Here is a 24,841-nt window from a genome sequence, read left to right as displayed (position 1 = left end):
AGATTAAGCCAGAAGCAAAATTAACAGGAAATATTTCCCCCGAAGTCGTGCAGCAGCTGTAAAATGACATAACAACCCCCTCTTTGAATGACTACTGCTTTCCTACCACAGACGCCCCCTTTGCTTTGCTATTTTCATCCGTAACTTGTGATACCCCACTGCTGAATTCTCCTTGCCTCATGACAGCACCCAGTCCATAGTTAGTCCCTGCTTCTCCTAACCTGCCTCTGAAAGAGTAAGCAACAGTACCAATCTGATTCCAAGACCCTCCTTCAAAGGGAACCCAAACCTTACAAGACACTTCCATCCTTTCTCTTCTCACCAGTGGCATTCCACTGTACCCCCAGAGTGACCTTTCTCACATCAATAAATCTGATGTACTCAGACAACAAGCCCGTTCCCAGGAGTCTTTAAATAAAAATTAAGTCATTAATACATGGGCTTAAAGTCTTTACATATATACATATTTACATATATATAAGCTTAGCCTAGACTTCTAAACTCAGAGCCATTACAATGAATACCTATTTTGATACATATAATATCTATTTTGGTACTGACTTATGAAAATGTTAGTCTGCCTCCCTAGGACACAAATGTGAGGGCACTGTCTCATTTCATTTCAGCATTTATTGAGCTCCTGCTACATGCCAGACATTATAGTAAATGCTAAGGATAAAATGATGTATTTTTAGTACAGCTTTTCTGACTTCGTCTGCTTTTTATATGTTGTTGGTTGGGACATGTGTTCTTACTAAACTGCACAATAAAAGACAAGGAGCTGTCTTTTTATGAAGGTGGGAGAAACAGGCCTAGCAAGATTCAAGTACATTCTGCATCAGTGGCAAAGATGATGCTTAGCATATTGATATATAACATTCTGAGTTGGGATTTCACCAAGAAGGGGGGTAAGGTACACAAAGCTACTATACTGAGAAAACTTGAGATTCAAAGTAAAACGTTCAAGATACTGCATATTAGTAGTTTCTTAATTCTTGCATTATTTGAGAACTATTGCCCATCGAAAGCAGACCAAAAGTAGTTTTGTTCCTATTCACTTATAACTTGTTTCTTACATTTTGTCACTATAAGGAGTAAATGGGAAGGTATTTCACTTGGATGCTGAGTCATAAAATGATACTCCTTCCAGTTTTAAAACAATTTGATAATTATTTAATCTAATACACACTACTACATATTTTATTTTTTTATATTTAGCCTTTCACTCATCTAGATTTTTTCTTTTTTGTAATTTGAAGTGTGGTAGAGTTCTAACTTAATTATGCTTCCAAGTGAATAAGCAATTTATGCCAAAAATATCCTTTTCCCACAAAAATGAACTATTGCTTCCATAATACATGCTAAAATATTAGCATTAATACTCATTTTAAATGATTAAAATTATGATTAACATATAAAACTTTTCCATTATGACAAAGCATATGTTATATATAAATTCAGCTTGTCTTTTTTTTTTTTTTTCGGTACGCGGGCCTCTCACTGTTGTGGCCTCTCCCGTTGCGGAGCACAGGCTCCGGACACGCAGGCTCAGCGGCCATGGCTCACTGGCCTAGCCGCTCCGCGGCATGTGGGATCTTCCCGGACCGGGGTACGAACCCGCGTCCCCTGCATCGGCAGGTGGACTCTCAACCACTGCGCCACTAGGGAAGCCCCAGCTTGTCTTTTTTTAGGTGTTTTAGTTGTTAATTTTGACACCCCTGATGAAAATAAGTTTCTGCCACTTCTCATTCTAATTATTACCGCCAGTTTTCATTTTTATATACTGAGGAAGTCAATATATTCTTGGCAATACTTGGCAGAGTGAGAAGCAACGTGGAAAGCCGTTTTCTTCCACACAAAGGTGAAACAGTAGCAGTGGAGCCAGAAACAGGAAGCAGGTAAAAACTTCAATCTCAACATGAGCACAAAAACATACTAAAACAAACTATAAACAAGCAGAATTCTTTATTTAAAGTACATTCTCTTATGGGGGAAAAAAAATGTTTCCTTAAAGCACATGTAGAAGTGCTCCTCATTCACGTCTTGAAAAAAATTCAGTTTTACAAGTAGCAAAACTAAAAGGCTAATTCTTTTTACACATTTATTTTTCTCTTAGAAAAAAAGTCCAATGCCTCTATAAAACTGACTTTAATCATTATCAAGCCTAACTTTGCCTCTGTTGGTGACATAACTACCAACATGAATTTTTAAAAGTTAAGGGATCTTAAATCATGAGTTCATTTCTAGCTTACCAATTAGGCACTGTTAGCTGACAAAAAGTCTGATGTAGGACAGCTGCAATCTATTTAAATGCAGATCTAGCCAGCAGCTGTGAGCACTATTACAAGATAGCCTTTGTGACCTTTCCTTAAGAGGCCTCATGTTCTGAACACAGGTATGCTTTCATTTAAATAAACACTAAGATTTAGTTCTGAAATCTGAGGACACAATCCACAAAATAAAATCACAGTCGTTTTTTCTTTTGTTACAATGATCCAGTATATTAATTCCTCCATATTAAACTACCTTTCCAGACAGGTAGCAATTATATTTGCAAAAACACAGAACAAAATTGCTCAGAACATTTAAAACTCGTATTTGAAAAGCAGTTCACAATATTAAATCTAAGGTGCACAGAAGACCCCAGTGATCACTAGGAAATCTACCACAGTCCAGTTTTTCCAACCCAAGGAGGTCCAAACTTCGGGGAATAATGTGGCCGCCTTCTGCTGCTGCTCTAAAAAATATTCGATCAAAACGAAGCTTACAAGTAGCAGCTATTCCAAGATTAGAGTTCATCTGTGTATCCCATGTATACTGGCAATGCTTAGGTTTGCCCAAAAACTCCCAGACATCCAAAGTGTTGCTGGGTAAACCACCACATTTGGAAACCTAAAAAGAAAAAGAAAGAAAACTCTTTTCAGTCTTTTTTTCCCTTATATTAAAAAGGTCTTTACCGTTACCACATCTAAGTGCAACTTTTCAAATCAGAATGCCACAGATTATTTATTAATGCACAAATGCAAAACTAGATACAACCAGATATATTATAAAATTATTTTACTGCATGATAATAAGTAGGTAATATAAAAATATCAAGAGAGACAGAGAGGTCTGAAATTTGCCCCTTCTCTCTTCTGCCACAAGTAGCTTCCTAACTTTGGGAGTCAGATAAAACTCAGAAGACCGAAAATCCGTGGTCTCAGTTATTGCTATTAGTAGTTTTAAAAAAATGAACATTAAGTGTAAAGAAGGCAAAACTGTTACTCTAATCTATAAATTGAGTATACCATTTATATGATCCAATAATGTCAAATGCCTTCAGTTTTATTTGAAATTTACTAACAACATTAACTTTTCCTCCCATTCACACTCTAGGATTAAAAATTTTTTTTAACGTGGTAAAGTATACATAAAATTTACGACTTTAACATTACAGTTCAGTGGCATTAAGTACATTCACATGATTGTGCAAGCATCACCACCATCCGGCTCCAGAACCTTTTCAATGTCCCAAACTGAAACTCTACCCATTAAACACGAACTCCCCATTCCACCCTCCCCCCAGCCCCTGGCAACCACCATTCTCCTTCCGGTCTGTATGAATTTGACTACTTTAGGAAACTCACATAAGAAGAATCATGAACATTTGTCCTTTTGTTACTGGCTTATTTCACTTAGCATAATGTCTTCAGGGTTCATTCACGTTATAGCATGTGTCAATACTGCCTTCCTTTTTAAGGCTGAATAATATTCTATTTCATGTATCAATATATGCATTTTGTTTATTCATCTGTCAAAGGACACTTACACTTAGGTTGCTTCCATATTTTAGCTACTGTGAATAATGCTACCAACACAAGTGTACAACTATCTCTTTGAGGCTCTGCTTTTGCTTGCTTGTATCCACCCAGAAGTGGACTTGCTGGATCATATGGAAAGTCTGTTTAATTTTTGGAGGAATCCTTACACCATGTTCCACAGCAGCTGCACCATTTCACATTCCCAGAAGCGGTGCACAAGGGTTCCAATTTCTCCATATCCTTGCCAACACTTGTTATTTTCTGTTGTTTTGGTTTTTTACAATAGTCATACTAATAGATGTGAAGTGGTATCTCATCATGGTTTTGATGTGCATTTCTCTCATGACCAATGATGTTAAACATCTTTTCATGAACTTACTGGCCATTTGTATATCTTCTTTCGAGAAATGTCTAAATCTTTTGCCCATTTTTTTCTTTTTTAAATTGTATTTAGGGCTTCCCTGGTGGTGCAGTGGTTGAGAGTCCGCCTGCCGATGCAGGGGACACGGGTTCGTGCCCTGGTCCGGGAAGATCCCACATGCCGCAGAGCGGCTGGGCCTGTGAGCCATGGCCACTGAGCCTGCGCGTCCGGAGCCTGTGCTCCGCAACGGGAGAGGCCACAATAGTGAGAGGCCTGCGTACCGCAAAAAAAAAAAAAAAAAAAGCTTTAAATTGTATTTATTTATTTTTGGCTGCGTCGGGTCTTAGTTGTGGCACATGGGATCTTTCATTGCGGCGTGCTGGCTTCTCTCTAGTTGTGGTGCGTGGGCTCCAGAGCATGTGGGCTCCAAAGCTGTGGCACGTGGGCACTCTAGTTGTGGCGTACGGGCTCTCTAGCTGTGGTGTCTGGGCGCCACAGCACGTGGGCTCAGTAGTTGCGGTGTGTGGGCTTAGTTGCCCTGCTGCATGTGGGATCTCAGTTCCCCGACCAGGGATGGAACCTGTGTCCCCTGCATTGGAAGGCAGATTCTTAACCACTGGACCACCAGGGAAGTCCCCTGCCCAGTGTGTTTTTTTTTTTTAATTGTAGGAGGTCTTTGTATATTCTGACTATTCTGAATATCTCATCAGATATATGATTTGCGAATATTTTCTACCATTCCACGGGTTGCCTTTTCACTCCATTGATAATACCCTTTGATGCACTACAGTTTTTAATTTTGATGAAGTCTACCTAATCTATTTTTTCTTTTGTTGTCTGTGCTTTTGGTGTCATATCCAAGAAATCACTGCCAAATCCAACGTCATGAAGGTAAGAAAGGTTGAAAACAGAAAATCCAGAAGGAAGAGAGTTAGGGACAACTATGTTAGTCAAATCTTTCTGTTCTTCTTATCTTACAACTAAGAAACTGCAAATAAATGAACTTTTCTAAATTCTTCTAATCATTATTTTCTCTAAACCCCTCTTGTTAATCAATATATATTGTTTTGTGTTGTCTGTTTCATATACCATATATATGTTTTCACCCAATAATGTAACAGCCCCTTCTGCCTCTGCTTCCCCTGTGCTAGGCAAGTAGCACAGGCTAAATAATCATTTGCTGAATTGCACCTGCAAGGTCACGTATACATTATGAACAGATCAAAGTCCTAGTTTTAATAGCTTTAGTCAAAAGAAACCTAAATTAGTTTCCACAGCAATAATCTGCCCATAAACACTGAAATGACTTCATCACTCACTTCGTGATCCCTTAAATTTGTATCTCCTGCAAATATAACTGTAGCTGACTCTGGAGCCTCTTGCATTTTCTTTAAAACCATTTTCAACTGATTCATTCGTTCCTTAGCATGCCCTCTGGTGCTCTCCAAATGAGAAGTCATAAGGCAAAGTTCATTTCCTGACACACTCACCTGCAACAAGATAAATAATTAGAGTTGTTAAAATGATCCACTAACAATTAACACTGAACTTTGTTAACAGAATCAGTAATTATTCAACTGATTGGTATATATCAATATTTACTAGACTGAAACTATATAATCAGCACTGTGCTTATCCTTAAAGGTCAAAGAATACTGAGCAAGTACCCACTAATACTTCAAAACCTCCCTTGAATGTCAACTCCACTGGGAGCCCTTCCCCAGCATCCCAGGCATCAGTGGCTCCCTCCCCTATCCTCCTACAGCACGCTGTGTAGATTGTTTATAAAGTCCCCTAGATCGAACTGCAGCACAGTTATCTCTCTCCTACAAAGCCCTGAGTCATTTGAAAGCAAAGATGGCTCTTTTATTTATTACTATGTTACCGAGAGCCTGGCACATAGGTAACTCAAAATAATGTCAGTTAAATGAATGAATGAGAATCACTTACCATTTGCAATTAAGATACCAACAATGTAAGATCTCTCATTATTTAAACTAATTGCCTGCAGAGTCCAGTTCAAATTCCTTCACATTGGGCATTCTTGATCTATAATCTGGATCCAACCTACTTTACCAACCTGTCGTCACACTACCCCCTTTGTGCCCTCTACATCCAACTGAATAGAAGGCTCGTTTATAGCTACACATGCCCTCTTTCATATATACATACCCTGCTACGTACAATTTGCAAATGTTTGCTCATGGTGGTTCTGCCACCTGCACTGTTCTTTTTTTTTTTTTTTTTTTTTTTTTTGCGGTACGCGGGCCTCTCACTGTTGTGGCCTCTCCCGTTGCGGAGTACAGGCTCCAGACGCGCAGGCTCAGCGGCCATGGCTCACAGGCCTAGCTGCTCCGAGGCATGTGGGATCTTCCCGGACTGGGGCACGAACCCGTGTCCCTTGCATCAGCAGGCAGACTCTCAACCACTGCGCCACTAGGGAAGCCCTGCACTGTTCTTAATGTCTACATTTTACATATTTTTCAGGGCCCAATTCAAACCCAACTCCCATCATGAAACGTTCACTAAACAATGCATCTGAAAATCATTTTTCCTTTCTCTAAACTTCCATGGCATATCATTATACCTCTCCCATGGCATTTATGCCTTTCGTTTATTTTAGGTACTATACATACAATCTCTCCCCTGCTAATCTATGAGCTCTATGAGACCAAGATCTATTTGACTCATTTTTGTAAGACTCACAGAGTACAACACAGTACCAAGTACAGTGCATTTAATAAAAAATATTAAAAAATTTAAAAAAAACTACTTTAGGAAGCAACTGTGGAATGTTAGCAAACTCTTATACATTAAGAAAACATCTAATGAATCAAGGATTTTATTTTTACAATTTGTCTATATTTGAAATGTATGTAAAAATTTAATTTATAAAGTTCTTTAAGACTATTTAAAAGAACCTATAAGTGAGGAGTAAATATTTTTCTAAAGACAATGGTTTCTTAAAAAGGACCCCATCATGGAACTGTGAAAAAAAGTTCATTCTTTTTTTTAAAAAAACAGTCAATTTAAAAAAATTACTTACATGCACACACAAAAGGTTTCTCATCATTTTTGTATTTGGAAAAGGAATAATCTCTTGGCTTTTAAATTTCAATCTCGATTTCTTCAACATTATAGCTGTGAAATATCCTTCTTCACGACCTTCAGATGTGTGCGGAAAAGAATTTAGGCTGAGAGATCAGGGGTATCTGCAGTTTATCCCAAGCTCCCCTACTGAAAATTTTATAACAAGCAGGTATAGCTATTTAAATGGATATAAATCTTAAAAGTAAACTATTATTTCAAAATAGTTGAAGATGGTCAACCAAGTCCCTCTGTAACTGTAAGCATGGAAGAAATATAAAAGTGTAACTGGAAGTATGGAAGAAATACAAAAATAAAAATGCATTTACATAAGTGCCCAAAACAGTTAACAGTGCCAATACCAAACATAAAAATTTGAAAAATTTCTGAAAGGCAGAGTAGATGAGACTTAAACTGAGGCAACTTGACATGCAGTTACTTTTCACTCGGGAAGCACCAGAAAAATCACAGTAAGTGAATAAAAACTTCAGAAAGGTATAAACTTGCAAGAAGAAACAGAAATGGAGGGGCAATGAATGAAAGCTTCCAAGTTTTTCAGAGAACTAAGTAGGTGGAGCAGTGGTAACTGGTTTATCAGAACGGAGGGGAACCAGGAAAAGAGGAACAGGAAGAGAAAGGAGAAGAATGGGAAAGGGAGGGGCAGGGAGGAGGGCAGCAGACTAGAAAGATGGCAGGTGGAGAGTCCAGCAGGTGGAAAGAAGGAGGAGAGGGAGAGAAAGGAGGAGGGAGAGGGAGGGAGGAAAGAAGAGAGAGACAGAAAAAAGAATTTTCCAGAACTGAAGGTCACAAACCTCCAGATTGAAAGGTCCTACCAAGTGTTTGGCATAATAAATGAAAAAAAGACCCCCAAAACACTGGAGTTAAAAACAAGAGCCTCAGGCTTCCCTGGTGGCGCAGTGGTTGGGAGTCCACCTGCCGAGGCAGGGGGCGCGGGTTCGTGCCCCGGTCTGGGAAGATCCCATGTGCTGTGGAGCGGCTGGGCCTGTAAGCCATGCGCGTCCGGAGCCCGTGCTCCGCGACGGGAGAGGCCGCAACAGTGAGAGGCCCACATACCGCAAAAAAAAAAAAGAAGAGCCTCAAAGCTTCCAGAGCGGGAAGGGGGGGAAGAAAGATCAAGAATTAGAATGGCATCAGACTTCTAATCATCAATAATGGAAACTAGAAAACACTGAAATCATGCCTTCAAAATTCTGTGGGAAAATGACTTTCTACCTAGAAATCTTTGTCCAGCCAAACTATCAAGGAACTATGAGAATAAAACATTGGCATTTCCAAATAGGCTGGGATTCAAAAACTTCACTCCCCATGTGCTACTTCTTAGAAAGTGACCAGAGAATGTGCTCCAATAAAATGAGGAAGTAAAACAAGGAAGAAAGCATGGGATTCAGAAAACAAGATAACCAAAACGGAAGACAGGCAAAAGGAATCCCCAAGAGAATGCAGAAAAGTTGTCCCGCAAAGAGAGAGAGAGAGAAAGGCAGATAGAGAGAACCCTTTCTTCAGCAATTTTGGATTAAAAAGTAAATCAAAATCAAAATCATACACTAGGTAAAAGTGAAAGTCAAAGAAAACATGAGATTTAGCCAAAAGTCATGAAACGAAGCCAAAGTGGTATATTAAAATGCACTTAGTAAAAACAAAATAGATGAAAAATCAAAAACTAAAATATTTAGGGCAAAAGGGTAGAAAAAGAACAAAATAAATAAAAAATTAATAAGGACTTTTTGAAAAAGCATAACCACAGTGCAATCACCACATTTAAACATTTTCTAACAATTTGATTTCACCAAAAAGCTACTTAGTGCCTCAAATTTTGGCAATTTATATTTTCCTGAAAAATCATCCATTTCAACCATTTTTCCACATATGTAATATTCTCCTATGATTTTTTTAGTATCCTGTGTCTGACTTCTTTTTCTCAAACTTACTTTATTTGTGCTTTTTCCTGTCTATGTTCCAATTGTCTAACTTTGGTTTCTCTCTCACCTTGTGTTTCAAAGAAAAAGTTAAATAACAGGAAAACTGTTACCTGTAATAATCTCATAACTACTTGCTTTCTTCTTTAGGTAGGCAGCATATGGGGGAATAACTTCCTGTAGAAATACCACATCTGGGCTGTACCTAATTAAACACATCAATTTATGAAAAATATGAGGTATACCATTTCATTTGCAGCTACCTAGATTAGGAAAATGCCACAGCATAAAAGAAACACAAAATTATAGTCCTCTAGGACACCTAATATTCAATATTTATGCTGACCTTTGATAACTATAAAATGAGAAAGACCTGTGCTATTTAACAAATAATACTGTAAAGATAAAATAAAAAAACAAACATATACATGACAACCCTTCAAAGTTAGAACAGGAATCATTGACACTAGAAACCAATAATATTAAGAGCCTACAATGGTCCTCACTCTTTTTTTTTTTTGTGGTACGCTGGCCTCTCACTGTTGTGGCCTCTCCCGTTGCGGAGCACAGGATCCGGACGTGCAGGCTCAGTGGCCATGGCTCACGGGCCCAGCCTCTCGCGGCATGTGGGATCTTCCCGGTCCGGGGCACGAACCCGTGTCCCCTGCATCGGCAGGCGGACTCTCAACCACTGCGCCACCAGGGAAGCCCCAGTCCTCACTCTTAACAGTTGCTTTAAGTGTTATTTTCTTCAATCCTCTTGAAACAGTTATTATCCATGATGAAGAAAACTGAGCTCTGGAGAACTGAAGTGGCTTACAAATGGTTCCACAAGGTCACAGAGCTAGTGTGTGGCAGATACGGATCCTTTTGGTAATTTTCTTTTCATAGCAATAATTATACACACAGTTTAGTAAATAAAATAGCACTAGAAGGCTATGAACAAAAATTAGCATTCCCTCTGTACCCCAAGCCACAATCCTGCTCCCAGAGGCAGTCACTCCCAATTCCTTCAGATGTTTCCTCTGACAGCTGGACTCTGAAGTCAGGACCGATTCCAAAGCCCATAACCTTGAACTGTTACCCTCCTTGTAGGCAGGTAAGACACGTTATCACATTACCATGACACAGATGTAATAATACTTACGAAGTTAAATAGGAACACACCCCTCGAGCCCTCTCTGGCAGATTGTTTAGGTCCAATCCATCAATATTCCAGGTAATGAAAGAGAACATGCTGCCATCTTCTTGCTGAACATTTTCAGATGTGCTGGTTTTAGAACTAGTGGAATCACTTGTTTCTTCCTTGGTTAGGTCAACACTGGCAAGATAAGAATGAAACACAACTTTGCAAATAATCTATAAACTGATTAATTTAAAAATTATTTTGTGACTCTCTGTAGCCCTCATTCTACAGGTAAATAAACTTTAAGAGTCCTAAAAGTATCTGCCTATAGAAGAGCAAGAGTCTGATGAGTGAGGAAAAATAGATTCTTACTGTGTTATCCAAATGTCTGCTCACTTAGAACCAACTCAATATCCCTCAGTGACATAGGTCACTAAAATGATTTGATAAATTATGACCCCAAATCAGACTGAGTAATGTAAGATTTCCACATTTATCTGGATTCACTTTAAATCACATTTGAAATAAGATCTCATTGTGCCAGATAAATAATGGCTGCAATTCTTTGTTATTCCCCTCACTGAGAGGTGAAGTCCAACTAATACCCTTCCCCTTGAATCTGGACCTTAGTGACTTGCTTGACCAATAGAATATAGTGAGAAGGATTATTCTGGGATTTCTGAGGCTTGGCCATAAGAAGCCTTGTAGCTTTCACTCAAGCCTTTTGGAACACTCTGCCCAACAAGAACGCTGAGCTGCTACATGAGAAATCTGACTACTCTGAGACTATCATGCTGGAGAGACCATGTGTATGGGCTCCAGCCCACAGGTCTGCCTGACCCCACCTTTCCCACCAAGGCCCAGACATTTGAGTGGAGGGACAAACATTATTAAAAGGCGACTGCTAAGCATTTATAAAATATACATAAATTTAAGAACTAGGGTTTTGTATTTATAATTTTAATAAATGTAATGCCAATTTTTAACTTCTTTAAAAAAATTTTATTTTTTAATTAAAAAAAATTTCTTTTGCCCACGCCACGCAGCTTTTGGGATCTTAGTTCCCCAACCAGCAAGTGAACCCGGGCCACAGCAGTGAAAGCGCCAAGTCCTAATCACTGGACTGCCAGGGAACTCCTGAAAAATTTTTTTTATTGAGGTATAATTAACAGATAATGTTATACTAGTTTCAGGTACACAATATAATGATTAAATATTTGTATACACTGCAAAATGATCACCATGATAAGTCTAGTTAACTTTTAAACTCTTTTTGAAATAATTTTAGACTCTTAGAAAACAGTAAAAAGAATTCTACTCACCACTCATCCAGATAAATGTTAACGTTTTACTTAATTAACATTTACTTGCTTTACTCTTTTTATTCTGAAACATTTGCATAAATACTTTTGAATGCATTTCCTAAAAATAAGGACATACATACATACCCTAGTACAATTATCAAAAATCAGAAAATTATCATTGATACAATGTTATTATATAATTTAAAGATCTATTCAAACTTTGCCAATTGTGCCAGTAATGTCCTAATCCAGGATCACATGTTGCATTGAGATGGCATGAATTTCTTTCAAGCTCCTTTGATCCAGAATAGTTCTTCCATCTTTGTCTCTCCTGACCTTGATGTTTTTGAAGAATACAGGCCATTTATTTTGTAGAATGTCCTTCAGGTTGGGTTTGTCTGATGTTTTCTGAGGATGTGCATTTTTTGGCAGGAATCACACAGAAGTGATAGGGTGTCCTCCTCAGTGCATCAGGCCAGGAGGCCTGATCCAACAGTACTGGATTTGTCTCCAGTACTGGTCACGTTAACTTTGATCCCTTGGTTTCTCCACTGCACAGTTATGATTTCCCCCCCATGTAATAAGTATTTTGCGGGTAGGTACTTTGAGACTATGTAAATGTCTTGTTTCTCATCAACTTTTACCTATTAGTTTTTGTCTTTTTTAAAATTTATTTATTTTTTTGGCTGCGTTGGGTCTTCATTGCTGCGTGCAGGCTTTCTCTAGTTGCGGCGAGCAGGGGCTACTCTTTGTTGTGGCGCGTGGGCTTCTCATTGCAATGGCTTCTCTTGTTGTGGAGCACGGGCTCTAGGCGTGCGGGCTTCAGTAGTTGCAGCACATGGGCTCAGTAGTTGCAGCAAGCAGACTCAGTAGTTGTGGTGCAGGGGATTAGGTGCTCAGTGGGATGTGGGATCTTCCCGGACCAGGGATCAAACCCGTGTCCCCTGCCTTGGCACGCAGATTCTTAACCACTGCGCCACCAGGCAAGTCCCTTAGTTTTAGTGTCCATTGATGATTCCTGTCTGAGATAATTACTACCAAGATAGTTCCCAAATGGTAATTTTTTTTCTAACTCTCACATGCTTTCAACATTTGGTAGTTGGAATTCTACTGTGAGGGAAAGTGTTCCCTTCACTCCTGGACAAATGTATTTATATCAGTGTGGATTCTTATTCTATGCTATAGATAAAGCCTCACTCTCACTGGCATTTGATCTGAGTTCCAAGAGACAACAGACCACAGCCTCATCCATCACTTTGCTTGTTTTCTGCCAATTCATGATTCTGGGCTAGGGGACTCCTAATGGTCCTCTACCCCACCATTACTCAGCTCCACCCACTTTTTTTTTGAGGGACGATTTCAGGGACTCCACCTCCTTTGTTCCAATTTCTTTACTGACTACAATTTAGGATACAACTAACAGACACCAACACAGGCTAGTCTGAGTAAAACAAAAGGATTCACAAGGAAACAATCGTGTCCCAGAGCCAAGTAAAGGAACACAGCTATGCCTATGGAAGTTCGATCAAGGCTCTCTCTCAATCCTACTCAGCGTCCCTTGGTTTCACTCTCTCTCTGCAGACTAGCATTCTCAGCTTCCCCATGCACAAAAGAGTAGGGGTATGGGTCCCCCACAGGTAGAGTTAACATGTACAGTCCCAGCTTGACAGGAAGATTCACTAAACACTCTTGGTCCTAATCCCAGGAGAGAGGATCTGACTGGCCAGCACGGGCTAGGTGAACACCTACTAATCTAACTGGCTCTAGCTGATACAACATGGGAGCCAGAGATATGTCACTATGAATGGGTAGCCAATTCCCCAACAAGAGGCCAGGCAGACGGAGAAAGGAGCCTGATGAAATGATCTTATCACATTTAAAAGACAGTGCAGCTGAACAGATCACAGGGAGGAAAGAGTATCTACGATGAACAGTTAACTGTAGAGGCTGCCCATACAGCTGGGAGAACTATATATTCAATCATACTTATTGAGAGCTTATTACATGCCAAATATTGTATGAGACTTTGGGAAATCAACAATGTATGAACAGATACTGTCTTCACCAAATGTGTAGTCTAGTGGGAGATATAAAATACTAAATAGCGATTATAATATGAATTAAGTTGTCATGCATGATGCTATATAGAATTACTTAAGAGGAGAACCTTACCCAGACTTGGGAAATCAGGGAAAGCTTCTTGAAGACAAGTCATGTCTGTAAGGCCAGCTGGCCCGGGGAAGAGGAAGCATCAGCTGGTTCCAGGAAGAAGAAGCACTGAGGCAGAGCGTTCTCACGTATTCTGAGAATCAACAGAGACTCTCCCCCGACTTCCTGTCCCAAGGACGGGGGTGGGGGGTGGGGAAGGGGTGGGAGACTCAAACCCCTGAAAGTAAGCTAGTCAATACCTAGCCCAGCCGTAGCTTCACCAAATAAGGAATCACCCTGCATAGCAAACCACCCCTCCCTTACACCCCAGTAAAAATTTCCCACGCCTAGGACTGGGCGCGACTTCTCTGGCCCCTTTCTCTCGGACCAGTGAACCTCGCCCGGGAGCGCTCCCTAATAAAGCTCACTTGAAGCTTTCCTCTGTTTCGCGGTGCCGTTTGTTAAGATCCGACCTTACAATGTCTAAGCTGGACTTTTAAGATAAATGTTACTTAGCAAGGAAGGAGGAAGAAAAGGGTTCTAGGCAGAGATGATAAATATCTTTACAAAGGTTGAAAGGCAAGAAAAAATGGCCCACTGGAGAAAGGGAAAGTTTGGTATGCCTGAAAGTTTTGTAGGGTAGGAAAGAGAGTGTGAAAGGAAACGAACCCAGAAATATGGTCAAACCGTGGAGGGACCTGTAAGGCACCTGGACTTTAAGAGCAGAAGTGCATGAATCGGGGAGGGAGCACTGGAATAACAGGGGCGGATATGCAGTTTATAAAAACTATTATCCTGGCCGGGCGGCAAAGAGTAAATAAACAACAACAATACAAGAAGCAAGAAGACTTCCAAGTTACCATTCCTCAGTAGAGGATTTTGCCTCATTCATTTGTTTTGAAACTCTTGCTTACATATTTCCTAAACTTGGAGTCAAAAAATTACATTTCAGATATTCCCCCACTCCCCACCCCCCGACTCCGAAGTACCTTCGAAGTGACAGCCTGGACTTCGGGAGAGAAGCGTCAGCTCCACTGCTGGGACGCGTCTCCATCCTACACACCAACAAAAACCCTCAGCCTCCGGCTATTCAGAGGCGAGACTTGCCTCTACTCAAACCTGGCCGTCCAACCCGACTGCAGGTCCCAAGACGCCCAACGCAACCCAGTACAAACTGCCCCCGCCCAGAGTCGTCCCCGCCCCTTCATCACTCACCATGGCTCGGGCTCAGAGGCGGTCTCAAGATGGCTTTTTAAAGCGCTCTCCTCCACTGCCGGCTCGAAGTACGAGTCCAGCGCTCTCTGCAAAACAAAGACACAGGGATGGGACGTGTGCGCTGCACGGACCAAAGTAAAGAGCGGGAAAGAGAGAAGCAGCGAAAGCGTACTTCCATCTCCCAGTCGTTCTCGGCCAGGTAGCACTGAGCCACGGCGGCGTCGCAACTCGCGACCGAGGCAAACTCCACACACAGAAGTCTCCGCTTCTTCACCTCGGGCTCTCCCTCCTCCCGCTCACCCTCCGGTGCACCGTCCGGACCGCTCTTCTGCTCCATGGTATCCCCGCCAGCTCACCTCCCTCTAACCCGGGCCGAGCGGGGAGACGCCTGGGCCTCTGCGCAGGCGCCCAGCGCCCCGGCGCTCGCGCATCAACCTCCTCTTGCGGAAACGCGCTCCGCTTTCGGCGGACGACAGCGCGCCTGCGCAGCAGGAAAGCGGGCAGGGGCTGAGGGCTAAACAGCGCGTGCGCGCGAGGTCACAACGAGGCGCGGAACGTCAGTGCGCGAGCCGCGGTCGCACCGTGGCCGCCGGTGCTCGCGAGTGCGGACTTGGAGCGCGTCGCGGGCCCAGAAGGTTGCAAACCCTTCGCCCTTTCTGTCCTTGTTCTTTTGCGAATTTCGGGGCTTCCCTGCTCTTCCAAGAATCATTCTTGAGTGGGGCCTGGGAGCCGGCGAACGGTCCACGATGAGCTGTAAGGCAAAGAGTCTGCTGGAGGCGATAAAGTTCTCAGGAAAGGCTCTCGGTTTTGACAGAAGTTTGGAAAAGGTATTAGAGGCGAAGACGCGGTTTCTAATGAAGGGAAAGAACGCACCATGCTTGGTTCGTGGTGAGCGCTGAATAAATTGTCTCTGGCTAGATTCTGTTGGACTGCGTCCCTAAATTCACCTTAGTAATAATAATTACTACTTTAATGGAGCACAGTTATGTGCTAGGTGTGCCTACATTGATCTGTCAGCCTTTAAAACGAAAACGTAAGTGGTTTAGTCAGCAAAATGGCTTAGCCAGCAAAAATAGCAGAGGAATTGCACTTTGGGACATGCAAACTGTGGCCAACTATAGCAAGTCCTCAACTGTTCTTTTATAGCGAGGAGAAGAGAATGTTGAGAGGAGCTGTTTTGAACAAGTTCGCTGGAGGAGAGGAGAGCTGGGGTTGTGGTCGTCTCATTGGTTGAGTTGCGGAGGTTTCTCAGCAGCTGGGTTGTTGCTGGACGAGGAGAAAATCTTCCTTTTTCCTGCTGGGGTTTATAAAGTAAGCTGGGAGGAGTGGTAAGTGGGGGAAAGTTCCCCCTTCAGGGCTTCCCAACTCCATTTTGAATGAGGTATTTTATAATAATAATTTTATAATTGTAATATATAATTGTTATTACAATATTATAAACATTTTTAAAAGAAGTGAAACTAATTTTAGTAAAATATTTTAAGTAACTCATTATATCCAAAACATTTAACATGTAATCAGTAGAAAAGAGTACTTTTTGTACTTAATCTTTGAAATCCCGTGTGAATTTTACACTTACAGCACATCTCAATTCATACTAGCCATGTTTCAAGTGCTCAATACTGACAGGTGACTAGTGCCTACCATGTTAACTGCACAGGTCAGTATCATAGTAGGTGCTCTGTATTTGTTAATTTTATCAAAAATGGATTTTGTAGTTGTCTACTTTTCGTGTGGGAAGAGTTGCTCAGGCTAAAGTACAGGTTTATGCTTAGTGATGTATAAATCCAGTCGTGAACATGGTTTCTTTTACCATAAATTTTAAGGTAACGTGATCTAGACCAGTGGTTCTCATTTGAGGGTGGTTTTGCTCCCCATGGGACATTTGACAGTGTCTGGAGACATTTTTGATCATCACAACTGGAGTGTGGTGGGAGGGGTGGGACTGGCATCTAGCGGCTATTGGCAGGGATGCTGCTGAACATCCCACACTGCACAGGTTCCCTCCCCCGTCCCCACGACAGAGAATCACCCACTCCAGACGTCAACAGTGCTGAGGTTTTGAACACTTGACTTAAACCATCCTCTTATCATTCATTTTGTCCTAGGTCAAAACTAGATAAATTGCAACTTTGTTGTTCTCTATAAGAATATATGAACCATGTCTTTGCACTGAAGTTTCAGTTGGTTGTTCAAATCTTGCGATTTCTACATGTGTTGGCATGGAACTGAATGTGGTCTTTCTCTAAATCTTTGGTTAATAATTCTTTTTTGTTTTTGTTTTTTATTTTGCGGTAGGCGGGCCTCTCACCGTTGTGGCCTCTCCCGTTGCGGAGCACAGGCTCCGGACGCGCAGGCTCAGCGGCCATGGCTCACGGGCCCAGCCGCTCCGCGGCATGTTGGGCTCTTCCCGTACAGGGGCACGAGCCCATGTCCCCTGCATCGGCAGGCGGACTCCCAACCATTGCGCCACCAGGGAAGCCCAATAATTCTTCTTTTTTAATTAATTAGTTTATTTTTTGGCTGCACTGGGTCTCTAGTTGCGGCGAGCAGGGGCTACTCTTCGTTTTGCGGTGCACGGGTTTCTCATGGCAGTGGCTTCTCTTGTTGCGGAGCACGGGCTCTAGGCGCGCGGGCTTCAGTAGTTGTGCCTCGCGGGCTCTAGAGCACAGCCTCAGTAGTTGTGGCGCACGGACTTAGTTGCTCCGTGGCATGTGGGATCTTCCCGGACCAGGGCTCGAACCCGTGTCCCCTGCTTTGGCAGGCAGATTCTTAACCACTGCGCCACCAGGGAAGTCCCAACAATTCTTTAAGTCTCTTAATATAACTAGTGTGGTTTTTGCGCCTCACTGGACCTTGACTGACAAAATTATTTTATGTCAAAGAATTGTCCCTTTGGTGATTTAAATATGACACCAGAGATTTTTCAAGGCAAGAAATGCTCACTTTTAAGTGTAGGATTTTAAAATGCAAGAATATTGTTAAAACTAAATTGGAGTAAAGATGTATATTGTCTCTCAGACACACTTGTCCTCTATACCTCATTGCTTTTGCAAAGGTGAGAAGGAATAATGTTTCTGGGTGTAAGAAGCAAGTGAGATGTACAGTACTATTGTGTCAGGTCTGCTCCATCACCCACTCCCACAAAATCAATGAATCAAGTAGAATAACACTTGAAAATTTGGCTGATAATATTCCAGTGGGGATTTTGTTTTTTGGACAGATGTTTTGACCTGGCATATAGAATCTGATAAATGATGGTGACTTTCTGTTCCTCTAAAAATGATCTGTTGAAAAAGGCAAATTGCAAAATTAGTCATGGTACAGATGTCAAGTCAGTGCATGAGATCATACATTAGAACTTCTTTATTTAAGCCTGTTCTCTTTTTAAAACCTCTGTTTTATCAGTGTTTATAAATACCCACAAAACCTATCTTTTATAAAACACTGATTCAGAAAAACTAACATGCAAAATAAATGTCCTACATGTGGTCTGTCACTCCCATCACTCCAGCCAACTGCCAGCACCAAGCACCATACATGTGAATTATGCCATCTAAGTCAACCAGCTCCTAGCAATCTGCCAGCTGCCTGTAGAAACAAGAGTGAGTCCAGGCAAGCCCGACAGAAGAACTGGCTGGCTGAGCCCCGCCTAAATTGCCAACTGACAGAATCAAAATCTAATAAATGACTTTGTTTTAAGCCCAAAAAAGAAAGTGTCCTGTTCTTGCTATAAGATCACTTTTAAATCAGTCAACAAACTAAGTACTCTAGGTTATAAAGAAATGCCAATCACAATTCCTCGCACTCTAGGAGTTTATCGTCTCAGAGGAGAAAAGTGGGTTCCAAGGAACAGTCCCATCAGATGTGCCCTGAGAAAAAAGAGTTCTATGAATAAATAATTTCAGAAAACATTGATGTTGTATACCCCCTTTTTAAAATTGTAGTAAAATGCACATAACATAAAGTTCACCATCTTAACCATACTAAAGTATTCAATTCAATAGTAATTATTGCATTCACATGGTTGTAACATCACCACCATCCATCTCCAGAACTTTCCTATGATAACTTTTATCATAGGATTTACTATTCATTATTGAAAATATCTGTTGATTTTTCTGTCTTCCCTCTCCTCACTGAGAGCTCTTTGGGAGCAAGTCCATAGCAGAGTTCCATCTTGCAAAACTGGAACTCTACCCATTAAACAATAACTTCTCATTCCCTTTTTTCCCCAGCCTGGCAACCCTCATCTACAGTCTGTCTCTCTGAATTTGGCTACCCTATGTATCTCCTCTGAGTGGAGCCATTATATCCCTTTTATATCTTAAAACTTTTGACTAGTTCTGTGATGAACATGTTTAACCTTATTATGTTTAAGTAACTTGCCAGTGGAACTCTTTCCCCCACAATAACACATGTGGAAGGACATATCTCAGGTGAGATCTGGAATCTCAGGTGAGATCTGGAAATACCATGTGGAATCCAACACACAAAGAAATAAGGGAGGGCAGTTCCGAAGCAAGGTAAAATTGTGTAGAGTCATCCTTGTGGAAATGAGAGGTGAAGATGTGTAGGTGAATGAGATGTCTCAAGAGGAAGAACACAGACTAGAGAGAAGCATTAAGGATTTAGGACTGAACCTTGAGGACATACAGGGTTGAGAAAGATAAGCAGCCTTTGAAGACTACAGAAATGATTAGGAAGGTAAGAATTGACCTTATACTTACTAGAAAAACTTTGAGGCTTTGGGATCTACCACAAAAGGACAGTAATATTATTTAAAATTTATCAACATGATATGCCAATAGATATTTCTGGAATACTGTTCCTCAGTGAACAGAGATTATTTCAACTTCTTTGTTGCTGTTTGACTTGTGGCTTTATCATAACTGGCTCACCATATTTACATTCCTGCAGGGCATAATTCCTTCCTGGGAATGACTCTATATTCAGGTACTACATTCCAAACTAGATCAGCTGCAAAAATTCTACCCAAGTTTGTGCTTTCCCTCTTGAGAGGAGATCTGGAGCAGTGGATAGCCCCAATCCTCAGTCTGTAGGTGGTGAGGAAGTTCCTCCTCTATTAGCCCCTCTTTTCCAGGTTCAAGGCAGCAGAGAAGCTGTATTTGAGAGAAATCTTGCCAATGTGATTGATGTGACAGAGGCCTTCATAGCATCCACCTTTATAGGCATTCTAGAATAATTTGATAAAATCTGCCATTTGCCAACCCGATGGGGCAGGTACTATTATTATCCCCATTTTACACATGAGAAAATAGAAGCTTAACTTTTCTAAGGCCTCACAACTAGTAAGGGGGATCTAAACCCAAGTTGTCCGCTCCCTGCCTGTGTGTTAACATTGTATTATAGTACCTAACCTTAGAGAAACTGTCCTGTATCCTGAGTGAAACTGGCACCAACTGTAGCCTTTGGTGGGCTTGTGAGTCTGAATGATTAGTTGACCCTCTGACTCCTGGCGGGCATTGCAGAATAAGAGCCAGCAAAGGGGATGTGGAGTGGCTAGTGGAGGAGGAAAAGAATCCGGAGGTGTGAACGTGGGAGTTCAGGAAAGGCCGGAAAACAGTTTAGATGTTGCAGAATGCTGAGAGGTCAAGTAAGGGACAGGCTGAAAAGCATCCACTGAATTTAGTAATTAAGTCATCCTTGATCTTGGCAACAGAAACAATTCCAACTGGGCAGTTTTAAGCAAATCCCTGCACCTTAAAATTGCTTAAAATAAAAATTTTAAGCAAATGTGAAACTATCCAAACCAACTTTCAGTTTGATTGTTGTGTCTGAGTCACAACTTTGATAAGGATGAGAATTAAAATGTTTTAATCACCTATGATATGCCAGGCCCCATTCTAACTTAATTTGAATTTTATCTTAATCTTTATAAAACTCTAGGAGGGTAGTGCTATCATCTCCACTTTACAGCTAAGGAAACGTCAGTTAAGGATCTTGCCTAAGGGGCTTCCCTGGTGGTGCAGTGGTTAAGAATCTGTCCGCTAATGCCTGGGACGTGGTCCAGGGAGATCCCACATGCCACGGAGCGACTAAGCCTGTGCGCCACAACTGCTGAGCCTGCGCTCTAGAGCCTGCGAGCCACAACTACTGAGCCCACACGTCTACAGCCCGTGCTCTGCAATAAGAGAAGCCACTGCTATGAGAAGCCCGCACACCTCAATGGAAGAGTAGCTCACGCTCCCTGCAACTAGAGAAAGCCCGCACAGCAACAAAGACCCAATGCAGCCAAAAATAATTTAAAAAAAAAAAAAAGGATCTTGCCTAAGTCTGGCTCCAGAGCTAGTACTCTTAACTATTGGTCTAGTCACCTGTGTAATTAAGCTACTAAAACATACATTTATTATAAAACTGAAATGTTGGGCTGATACAGCAGCATGGCTGAACCACAATTCTTGAATAGCTTATGCCTTTTTATGGCCCCTTAACATAATTTCCAACTATTTTTCTTGCCGTTGCCACCCTATCACACTGCCACCTTCTATTTTACTCTTTACCTCTTTTCCTGCTTATATGCAGGTGCATTTTTACATCATCCTCAGACACACTTCCTCTGGTATCTGCACTGTGTCACATGTGAAATCAGCTGTGTCCATCATCAGGGCAAATTGCTTTGAAAACAGCCTCCTTTACAAATACACAAAATTCTCATCCACCAGTATTACCTGTTCTCTGTGCTTTTGTGCATACATGTGGTCTTTCGCATTCCATATCCTTGGTTGACTCACGTTTGTACATACGTGCAGGTTTTCTCATGCCATGTGCCACACTCCTTGAGGCCCGTTACAGACACCCTTACAGAGCCAGAGACATGTTTCTTTATCCATTAGCAGAGGCCCTGTGTGTGCTGCTCAGCAATCAGCAGCAGTCCCAATCAGGCGGTGACTCTTAAAGACCAGAAAGATTGGAAACCTCAAGGCCTAAGAATAATTCTGGGTTCTGGGCAGAGCTTCCTATTAGGGACTGTCTCCTTCATTGCTGTTGACTATTAGGGATCCCTTCTCAATGTCTTTACTGAAAAGCTAAGTGAGGAAGGGAGAAACTGTGTTCGTCACCTGAAGCATATCTCTCTGTGATGGAATTTGAGCCTGCAGGTCAGGGGTGGCAGTGGGGGATGCTGTGGTAGCATGAGTCATATAAACTCATGTGAATGCCTGAGGTGCAGGGAAGAGACAGTACACTGCAGGCCATACAGAAAAAGGGCAGATGTTTATATGAGCGCATGTCCATTTAAGACCATTTTTATGCTAAACTGAGGAGTCTGTTGTGTCAGACTGGGCTGAGCCATAAAAGTTCTTGCCAATCTATTGCAGTCATCCAACCTGCAGGATTATTGGGGCCATGACAGCTATATTTCTGATCCCATGGCATCACAAAAGGCTACACGCCCATCTTCCTCCCGATGCATGAGGTCCTAGTTGTCTGCAGCAGTCCAGGTGAGATGTGAGGGGAGGCAGTTTTGCATTAGTGGTTAAGCCAGAGACACCTGGGTCCAATGGAGATAACACTATCTACTTCAAAGATTTGTGAGGATCGAGACAGGGTCTCAATGCCTATAGAACAATGCATGTACATTTCTGAGCATGGTCTGTAACACAAAGTTAGCCATAGTTAGTAACCAAATAAACACGTGTGCTCTCTACAGCCTATATCTTGACTGAGATCTTTTTTTTTTTTTTTTTAAAATAGTGTCCTCCCCACAACCCAATTCTTTTTTTTTGTGGTATGCGGGCCTCTCACTGTTGTGGCCTCTCCTGTTTCGGAGCACAGGCTCCGGACGTGCAGGCCCAGTGGCCACGGCTCATGGGCCCAGCTGCTCCGCGGCATGTGGGATCTTCCCAGACCGGGGCACGAACCCGTGTCCCCTGCATCAGCAGGTGGATTTTCAACCACTGCACCACCAGGGAAGCCCCCCCAGCCCCATTCTTCATCAGACAGGTAGCTCTCCATTGGTTTCTTCCACCGCAAGACTGTTTCTTAGTTCTGGGAGGTTGGGTAGGACATCCCTTCATTGGGATGGACATCCCAATGTTGGACATCCCTTCTTCCATTGGTTTACTTATTTTTACTGAGGGAGACAAGAATTGGCAACGCAGGGAATTCCCTGGCTGTCCAGTGGTTAGGACTCCACACTTTCACTGCTGAGGGCCCCAGGTTCGGTCCCTGGTCAGGGATCTAGGATCCCACAAGCCATGCAGCCCAGCCAAAAAACCAAAAAGAATTGGCAACACATAAAAGCATTTCTCTGCCATATCTGGCTGACCAGTACAAAAGTATCTCTATTCCAGCGTACCTTTTCAACCAGTTTTGTATCTTAGTATGTCCTTTGTCCTTTCAAGTTGTGGAAAAAGATAAATATTAAAATCAGTATTTTGGCGGACTTCCCTGGTGGTCCAGTGGTTAAGAATCCGCCTTCCAACACAGGGGACATGGGTTTGATCCCTGGTCAAGGAACTAAGATCGCACATGCTGTGGGGCAACTAAGCCCATGTGCTGCAACTACTGAGCCCGCACACTGCAACGAAGATCCTGCATGCTGCAATTAAGATCTGATGCAGCCAAAAAAAAAAAAAAAAAAAACCAAAATCAGTAGTCTGCAGTAGAAAATCCAATTGACATTTGTTTTACCTTTTGTCATCCCAGCCAAAGTTAGATAATAAAATGGAACTTTAAGAACTGAGCTCTACTAAACACACCATACCTTAAAATTACACTAAACTACCTTTGGTGACTATGATGCTTTCCTATTCGATTCTATTTCTTGAACTGCCTGGCTTTTTCCTGTCTTCACCTGCCTAACCCCTGCCCGTCCTTCAATCCACAAATAATTCCCCAGGATGCCTTTCCTAATGTCTCTTCCCTGAAAACATACTTTGATAAGTAAGATCCTTACTTCCAGCAACCTGTATTTATCCTATCTGCAGTAATTCGCTCTACTGCAGTGTGCATGTGTGTCTGTTCCTTTAGACTGGGAACCCCTTAAAAGCAGGGATTTGATCTCATTCATCTTTAGACTGCAGTGCTTGACAGACTCAGGTAAATGCCCCCAATAAGGTGAGTTTACACCTTGGGCTTGCTTGGTGTGTATTATTAGTTTATGAGGACATCTTGTGGCTAGGTCATTTATTGTATAAATAGACTTGATCCCGTTCTAACGTTTACTTTTCCATTGATTTACCCATTAAGCAAAACATATTATTTAGGATGGTTCATATTTTATAGTTCTGTTTCTGTTTTACATCAGGGCCTTCTAGGGGATAAACAACAACAAACAACTAAAGTCATAGTTTGTGAAATGCTGAAATGTCTTCCTGGTGGGAGCATAAAGGCCGCTGAATACCTAGAGATTCTATAGTTAGCAACTAGGGAGACTTGGAGGTGGACAGACCTAGATCTGAATCTCAGTTCTGTCACATCCTGGGTGACCTTGAGAGTAAACCACTGAATTTAAGTTACACAAACTGGAAATAATCCCTTCCTTGTTATATAGTATATGGAAAGACTTTGGCACAGTGCCTGACATGAAAGTGCTCAATAAATGGTAGTTATCTAGAATTAAACCATTTAATGCTTGAGACATCCTTTCCTGTATCTAAAAACAGACACATCAAATATTCATCCATATTCTGCCTGAACACTTCTGGTGACGGTGAGAATTACATTGCCGGGTGCAGCACATTCCATTCACAGTTTAGTTCCAGCTTCTAAATATTATCTATGATGTTTTTTCCTAGTAATTTAGATAGGATATAAGAAACATATTTCTATTATTTTTCTTTAAGTTTCCTTTCTAAAGATGTTTGATATAACATTTTAAATTCATTGTTCCACAT

General features: G+C 41.6%; 2 protein-coding genes across 5 annotated transcripts in view; one reads left to right on the top strand and one right to left on the bottom strand.

Annotated features, from left to right (window-relative positions):
- Positions 1 to 1,950: 1,950 nt before the first annotated feature.
- Positions 1,951 to 15,473, bottom strand: TDP2 (tyrosyl-DNA phosphodiesterase 2). Of its 4 annotated transcripts, none has more exons than XM_033434797.2 (8): positions 15,338 to 15,473; positions 14,982 to 15,067; positions 14,756 to 14,821; positions 10,336 to 10,509; positions 9,302 to 9,393; positions 7,211 to 7,329; positions 5,484 to 5,654; positions 1,951 to 2,892 (listed from the first exon to the last, which is right to left on the bottom strand). In XM_033434797.2, exons 3-8 carry the CDS (start codon positions 14,818 to 14,820, stop codon positions 2,611 to 2,613), a joined length of 903 nt encoding a protein of 300 aa, XP_033290688.1. In that variant the 5' UTR covers position 14,821; positions 14,982 to 15,067; positions 15,338 to 15,473; the 3' UTR covers positions 1,951 to 2,610. The 4 variants fall into 4 exon arrangements, with proteins under 4 accessions (XP_033290688.1, XP_012389811.1, XP_033290689.1 ...); XM_012534357.3 differs by having other exon boundaries at positions 15,154 to 15,469; XM_033434798.2 differs by having other exon boundaries at positions 15,282 to 15,416.
- Positions 15,474 to 15,539: 66 nt separating this feature from the next.
- Positions 15,540 to 24,841, top strand: part of ACOT13 (acyl-CoA thioesterase 13) — a 15,366-nt gene continuing 6,064 nt past the window's right edge. Inside the window, exon 1 of the mRNA XM_033434805.2 lies at positions 15,540 to 15,808. Within this exon, the coding sequence (XP_033290696.1) occupies positions 15,728 to 15,808 (81 nt within the window). The 5' untranslated portion in view covers positions 15,540 to 15,727. The remainder of the gene's footprint in view (positions 15,809 to 24,841) is intronic.

Source organism: Orcinus orca, chromosome 10, assembly GCF_937001465.1.
Source record: "Orcinus orca chromosome 10, mOrcOrc1.1, whole genome shotgun sequence".
NCBI classification, from domain to species: domain Eukaryota; kingdom Metazoa; phylum Chordata; class Mammalia; order Artiodactyla; family Delphinidae; genus Orcinus; species Orcinus orca.
This window is presented reverse-complemented; position numbering and strand designations above follow the sequence as displayed.